The 7,653-nt window shown below is 43.9% G+C and overlaps 1 protein-coding gene across 1 annotated transcript; it reads left to right on the top strand.

Moving 5' to 3' along the window:
• Positions 1–4,041: 4,041 nt before the first annotated feature.
• Positions 4,042–7,282, top strand: LOC123187617 (nucleolar protein 56). Its single transcript, XM_044599530.1, has 8 exons — positions 4,042–4,330; positions 4,441–4,655; positions 5,138–5,295; positions 5,572–5,759; positions 5,849–6,101; positions 6,225–6,373; positions 6,458–6,604; positions 6,699–7,282. The coding sequence occupies exons 1-8, from the start codon at positions 4,126–4,128 to the stop codon at positions 7,001–7,003; spliced, it is 1,620 nt and encodes a 539-aa protein (XP_044455465.1). The 5' UTR covers positions 4,042–4,125; the 3' UTR covers positions 7,004–7,282.
• Positions 7,283–7,653: the final 371 nt, after the last annotated feature.

Below are 7,653 nucleotides of genomic sequence, written 5' to 3'. Positions count from 1 at the left end.
GCCACGGTGGCCGGGACGGGGATGGCTGCCTACTTCACCCACCGTCTGTGTGCATATGTCCAAAGTTTGAAACTTTAGGCTCAAACCAATTCTAGGGAATGGATTGGATTGGTTTGGCTTGAAAACACAAACAATTTGGTTTGGCTTGGATTATACTCCCTTCGTCCGGAAATACTTGTCATCAAAATAATTAAAAGGAGATGTATCTAGACATTTTTTAGTTCTAGATACAACCTTTTTTATCCATTTTGAAGACAAGTATTTTCGGACGGAGGGAGTAGCATTTATAGTTTGGATTGGTTTGGTTTAATTGGTGGAATTCTACATGTATAGGTTGGACTGGGTTTGGTTTGGATTACAAACTATTCCCAGGCTTATGTGAATGGCTCGAGATTCTTCAGACAGTGACGCCATTGCTGACCGCACATCTGAGTTTGCATGTATATCCACATGATTGTGAGAAGAAACAAGCACTCGATGGCATTTGGCAGTACACGTATTATCAGTTATCACTTCTGTAGATGGAAAACAGTGTACTGCCTACTTGTGGCAAGCAATTACCCAATTTGCTTCGTGCGAGTACCAGGATCATCACAGGATCTTTTGTCCGGAAAAGATGAGGATTAGGGCTGTTGAATTTTGACTTCAGTCCCGGCAATGTGAACACAGCTGCAGACACGGACAGGCAAGCAGATTCCCCTTCGCCACCTCCTCCTTTGCGCACGTTGTAAGCTCATTTGCGCCTTCGAACGATTTGATTAATCTTCTCTCTCTCAAGAAGAAGGTAAGGGCAACTCCAACTCAGATCATCTAATCGCCTTCAAATATTCGGACCGGATGCTCCACACCCTTTTGATCATCCAAACGACGGTCATCTGAGCGCCTTCAAATATTCGGACCGGATGCTCCATACCTTTTTGAACCTCCAAACTGGCATCAAATTAGGGGGACGTTTCGTGGAGTTTGGACATCCGCCACGTTGAACTTTGAGGATCGGGGCGAGCCAAAAAACCCACCTGAAGCCTTCTTTTTTCTTCAACAACCGGACTCCTCTTGTGCTTTGTATCCATTCCCCCGGAGTCTGTCGCCGCCGTTGTACCATCCCGGATGCCTCCCAGGCCTTGCTGGACCTCCGACACTCCACCTAGATGCTTGTCCGTCATTGCCTACGCCCCCCTTCCACCCCGGATCCGGTCGTCGCCCAGCAACCCTCCGCCCCTGCCGACGTTGTCCATGGCGAACACCATGCCCGACATGTGTTCGGACAAATGCCATAGTCAGAAAAATTGACGCTCTCGTTGTTTGCTTTGAAGCAAACATGATGAATTCAGACGAGGAGTACTTCTACGCCGAGTTTATGGATTCATCTTTGTTGGATAAGGATGATGAGGGCGATTGTTGAAGACGTGAGTGTGCAGAGGAGCATGTTCTCAACTACGAGGGCTCAATAAAGGAACATCGAATGTGGAGTCGACGGAAGGGAAAGGAGCATATGATGTTGTACAACGACTACTTCCCCCCGATGCGTTATTCAAACCCAATTTACATCGTCAATTCCGGATGCAGCGACATGTGTTTCAACACATCTACCAAGGTTTTAGGGCCTATGATGATTTCTTCAAGCCGAAGAAGGATGCGTTGGCTGCATTGGCTTATGTGGTTACCAGAAGTTCACAACTGCTATGAGGATGATTGCTTATGACACGACCGTAGATTCGTGGAACGAGGATCTCCGGATGTCTGAAAGCACATGTCTTGAAGTCACAATCAGATTTGCTAGTGCGGTGGTCAAGGTGTTTGGACTAGGGTACATGAGAGAACCAAATGGCGCATACACTGCAAGACTGATAGCACTTGGAGAATCAAGAGGGTCTCTGGTATGCTTGAATCCTTGGATTGCACGCACTACATATGAAAAAACTGCCCCAACAAGGGCAATACTAGGGCCATTGTAAAAAGTTCACCATCATTCTTAAAGCAGTTGCACCACATGACCTCTAATTTTTTTAACATGGTAGGATCCTCAATGACCTAGAGCCTTCATTAATTTTGCAACAACGATATTATAAAGCTCACGAGAGGACACGAAAAGTTAAAATTACAACTAGGTCCTAGAACATCCAAGGGGACCTTACAAGATCTAAGTTCATTATTGGGTCCAAATGGTTGTAGCAGAGATACATTCTGATTGTCGCCGAGAATGAGCCACTTGGGACAGAAAGGCCGTTAGAAGAGGAAAAGGTGGACTCCATGCCGCCACATATCAGCGGCCGGCGGTAGAGGAGGAATAAGAGGGAGGAAGGACTCGAAGGTGACATTGAAGGTATGGAATGTAGACGGGGAGTGAACGAAGGGTTATAACGGGCCACATGCAGAACAACACCGACTGGCGGAAATGCAAAGGGTAAGATATAAACACGTTGTACAAACGGGTCAAATACAATAGTTGGTCAGCAAATACATTCGGTCCATTTTGGTCATAGTGACAATCTATAACTAACCGGTCATTTTTATACTTGATTGTGCTAACTGACACCTTTGGGGGGGGGGGGGCGCTCAGTGTTAAGGCTCATCAACGATGTGTGGTCAAGGGCCAGTCAATGACGAGGGGTCGGTGCTATTTAGATCTGTAGTAGTATATGACATTATTTCATAATAAAAATGAGTAGGCCTGGCGAGGATCTTCAAATCATTTAAAATGTAATAAAAGGTGAGCGGTAATTTCATACAAGTCTAAAAAAACATCACTTGTGTGGAGAAGAATGCAACCACTATCTGCATCTACATCATGACAGCCTCTCGCTTTACACCAAAATTGCTAGACTTACAAACAAGTGTTTTCGGACGATGGTTTAAGGGCATTTTCCCTACAATCCCCAATAATTGCCCCTGGTTTTACAAAACGCCCCCCCTCCCCCCCCTAATTCCACCGAGCCAACCACATGGTGCCATATATGCCCGTAACTCCAACAATAGTTGACTTTAGACTCATTTTCCCATTTTCAAGGAAGTGTTGTGTCATGAAAACCTCTAAATAATAGACTGCGGGTTGCAACCGTCTATTGGTCCCCGTGAAGTGATGATGTATACCTAATGTTTGATGCTCACTTGGTAATTTTTTATTATTATAAGTTAAGTTGTCTTCCCACGAATAAAACTTCTTTCTATGTGACCATCTTTATTTGGTATCGACTGACATGGCTCCAAAATTACAAAAATCATAATGAATAGGCCCATGAATACCCCATCAATCTTAAAATAAGAAACGTTATTACACACACAACCAAGTTTTATTTTTTCAACCACTAATATGGCATGGAGAAATAATTCCATTATGTCTATCTTACTATGACATTGACAAATCAATCTCTGCTTTCCTGGTGAAGGAGATTAAGTATTTAATGTCTCTCCGGGAGACTACTATTACTCATGTTCGTAGATCCCAGAATAAAGTTAGTAACTTTTTAGCTACATTTGCACTAGAATTATGACTTGGTTAAATTCAGCTCCGCCACGTGCTTTGGAGTCTGCTACTTATGATTGTAATCCTATTGGGGTCTGAGCAATACAAGTTTTCCACTCGCCAAAACAAAAACATTTCAATACTTCTTTGTAACGCGGGCCTTTTAGACACGTAGTAAAATGTACTCCCTCCGTCCTAAAATAAATGACTTAATTTTATACTAACTTAAGTACAAAGCTAGTAGAAAGTTGAGTCACTTATTTTTAAACGGAGGGAGTTGTAAAAAACACTCATTGGAGATATATATATTCTTTGAAACATGCACACCAGAAAATATAAAGGTCAAAATGCAAACAAATCTCATATTTTGAGATAATTACAACCCTGCAAAAATAAAATCACGAGTTTTTTCCCACATCTTTCACGCATGGCACAAATCATCGCCATTGTGTTTGGTTCACACCTATTTAAATTTAGTTTAAAAAAAGTGGTTTCGATATCGACCATTGATCCAATCGAACGGCCCAGACATCAACGAGAGCCCACCATAAATAAGCCCCCCGCGAAGAGCATTCCCCTCTTCCCCTCTCCCTAAAACCCTAACCCCTCCCCCGCCTCCCCCTCCCAAACCCCTCAGCCGCCGCCGGCGAACGCGCGGCGAGATGGCGCTCTACCTGCTCTTCGAGTCCGCGTCCGGGTACGCGCTCTTCCACGCGCACGGCATCGACGAGATTGGGCAGAGCGTCGACGCCGTCCGCTCCACCGTGCTGGACCTCAAGCGGTTCAGCAAGGCCGTCAAGCTCGCCGGGTTCACCCCCTTCCTCTCCGCCGTAGACGCCCTCAACCAGTGCAACGCCATCTCCGAAGGTATCGTGTCCTCCCGCCTCCTCTCCCGGTGGAGTCCTCGTGTCAAGTCCCCTGCTTTTGGTCTCCCGTGACGGCCCAATGATGTGTGGGTGCTGATTTTGTTGGTTCAGGGATCATGACTGACGAGCTTAGGAACTTCCTGGAGCTCAACCTGCCCAAGGTGAAGGAGGGGAAGAAGGCCAAGTTCACCGTCGGCGTCATGGAGCCCAAAGTCGGGTCCCACATCACCGAGGCCACCGGAATCCCTTGCCAGTCCAACGACTATGTCCAGGAACTGCTTCGTGCAGTGCGGCTGCATTTCGATCAATTCATTGAGCAACTCAAGGTGATGGATTTACTAATGCGCCTATTTCTGTTGTATGTTTGATAGGGAGTTCAGACTGTACTAGGGTCAATTGTACAGTATCTTGCTTGCGCTGTTGCTCTGGGATGTTTTAACAGTTAGCACTGGTAAACTACTAGGGTCAATGGCATCTTGCTTGCGGTGTTGCTCTGGGATGTTTTAACAGTTAGCACTGGTAAACTGGTTGTTTATCAGAGGTTTCCCTAGCAGTGGTAAAATTAATAGTCCTGGTGAAACGACAATCATGTAACTTCAAAATCTGATCTTGCATGACTTTGGTCAGTATAGAGCGGATGGCATCTTTCAGATTTGTATATAGCTGATGGTATAGACTTATAGTACGGTTGTAGTAGGGTCTGTTCATCAGCCTGCAACTGTTTTCTGTGCACCATAGATGTATTGACAGTGTTAATTTCATTCTTGTTTGTTTATTTATTTATTCCTTTTGTTTTTTTTGGTTGCAGCCATCTGACCTGGAGAAAGCCCAGCTAGGTCTGGGACATAGCTATAGCAGGGCCAAGGTGAAGTTCAATGTGAATCGTGTGGATAATATGGTGATTCAAGCGATCTTTCTGTTGGATACACTTGACAAGGATGTCAATTCCTTCTCTATGAGAGTGAGGTTGGTTACTCGCCCTTTCTGTTATTTAACCTGTTCAGTTGTTCTATGCTTCAGTTTAGATGTTGTGTCAGCACTAGGAATCACCTTGTTTTCGTTTCACTGTGTAACTAGTATAAGTATTTGTAATATTCAAGGTATTGGTATTTCAATCCATGTTTGTTCATTACGCTTCCATTCTTGTATATTTGTAGTATTCACTTCACTTCCACACTCCTATATATACGGATGATGGTGGCAGTTGTACAGATATTAAACGGCTGTTAATCTATAATGCAGGGAATGGTATGGATGGCATTTTCCTGAGCTGGTCAAGATTGTGAATGACAATTACCTCTATGCTAAGCTTGCCAAGTTTGTGGTAAACAAATCAGACTTGTCAGAGAAGGACATACCAGCTTTAGCGGATCTAATTGGAGATGAAGACAAGGCAAAAGAAATTGTTGAGGCAGCAAAGGCATCTATGGGTAACAAATCTGTCCACAATTAATTTTGCTTCTCTTTAGTTCGGTTGGTGACAGTGTGGCTTACTCAATCTCCTTTGTATTTTTATTAGGCCAGGATCTTTCACCTGTTGATTTGATCAATGTCCAACAGTTTGCTCAGAGGGTCATGAATCTATCCGAGTACCGTAAAAATCTCTATGAGTATCTGGTGACAAAGATGAATGACATTGCTCCAAACCTGACGTCATTGATTGGTGAAATGGTTGGAGCTCGGCTAATCTCTCATGCTGGCAGTCTTTCAAATCTTGCAAAATGCCCTGCTTCTACTCTGCAGATACTGGGTGCTGAAAAGGCACTCTTCAGGTACTTGATACTTGGACTGCTTATGTAGAGCACCTTATTTACTGTTCTTTCAAGTATTCGAAGATAGTCCTTTATGCTTCTGAAACCTTGTGATTCATTTCCTATTTCCTAATTGTACCGCAGAGCTCTGAAAACACGTGGAAACACACCAAAGTATGGCCTCATATTCCACTCATCTTTTATTGGTCGTGCATCAACCAAGAACAAGGGAAGGATGGCTCGATACCTTGCAAACAAATGTTCCATTGCTTCACGTATTGACTGCTATTCAGGTTAGTTGAAGAGCTTTGTTTGCTAACGTAACACATTCTGATCCCCTTTTCTGATTGGTTTTCTCACGGGGTTATGAATTCCAGATATGAGTAGCTCCATTTTTGGTGAGAAGCTGCGTGAACAAGTTGAGGAGAGGCTAGATTTCTACGATAAGGGTGTTGCACCCCGCAAGAACCTTGATGTGATGAAAGCTGCTATTGATGGCTTGACAAACACAGAGGATGATGACGGTAAGGATAGATCTGTTCTTTCATTAGTCTCCCGGTTTTGCTTACTTTATTTTATCAATCCAACATAATTGTCTACCCAAAAATTCATTCGTAGGCAAAGAGAATGGTGACGCATCTGTGAAGAAAAGCAAGAAGAAGTCCAAAGCTGAGGCTAACAGTGATGCGATGGACGTTGAGAATGCCGCAACAGAAGCTGAAACTGGAACCGAGAAGAAGAAGAAAAAGAAGCACAAGCTTGAGGAGCCGCAGGATGTGGAGATGCAAGCCAATGGCGATGATGAGACCCCTAAGAAGAAGAAAAAGAAGAACCGCGACGCCGAGTCTGTTGATCCTAAGACGGGCACCGAGGGGAAATCCAAGAAAAAGAAGAAGAAATCCAAGGCTGATGACGACGAGTAGTAGATTAGTACCTAAGTACCTAGCAGCGAGTGTTCAAGTCGATTGAGGATGAAATTTTTTGTACCGACTGTTTAAGTGTGTACTCTTTGAGCCTCTTTGAGCCCTTGACGAGGTCTGTAATGTAGCTTCATGGACTGAAGCGGCGTATCTGTAATACATTTGATGTTGCAGTATGTCGTTTCTTGGGGATGGCTTAGCTTTCCTATATAAATGGAATGGCATTGTTGGCACTGGTAGTAGATGAATGATCAATGATCACATAAAGGGGATATTTCGTTATTTGTGGACCAATGAATTTAAAATCACTGCTTGGACATAATATTAGTGAGGGGAAGGGTAGATGTGAAAGAAAAAAAAGTAAAGAGGAAAGGTTAAGAATTTACCTGATGTGAAATATAGTCCTGCTCTCCTGGACGACCGTTGCACGTGGTTGAATTTTGAGAGTTCCTCAAAAAAATATCATCTTTCCCTAATATGGTGGGAGAGTTGACCTACCCTCAATACGCTCCCCAATAACCAGGGAGGGATGAGGGATCTGCTAACGTCCATCCGCAATAACAACGGAGGGCCAGAATGCTCGAATAGAAACATGTCTGCCCCATCGATTTTTTACTGATGATTCTTTGATTCTTATGCAAGCCAATACCATA

This window comes from Triticum aestivum, chromosome 2A (assembly GCF_018294505.1).
Source record: "Triticum aestivum cultivar Chinese Spring chromosome 2A, IWGSC CS RefSeq v2.1, whole genome shotgun sequence".
NCBI lineage: Eukaryota > Viridiplantae > Streptophyta > Magnoliopsida > Poales > Poaceae > Triticum > Triticum aestivum.
This window is presented reverse-complemented; position numbering and strand designations above follow the sequence as displayed.

What these genes read in the sequence shown, in the direction of transcription:
- LOC123187617 (XM_044599530.1), top strand. Translation starts at nt 4,126, where the DNA reads ATGGCGCTCTACCTGCTCTTCGAGTCCGCGTCCGGGTACGCGCTCTTC. An exon ending in GTGCAACGCCATCTCCGAAG is followed by an intron (nt 4,331 to 4,440) that starts GTATCGTGTCCT and finishes TTGTTGGTTCAG; the next exon opens with GGATCATGACTGACGAGCTT. An exon ending in GGCAGCAAAGGCATCTATGG is followed by an intron (nt 5,760 to 5,848) that starts GTAACAAATCTG and finishes TATTTTTATTAG; the next exon opens with GCCAGGATCTTTCACCTGTT.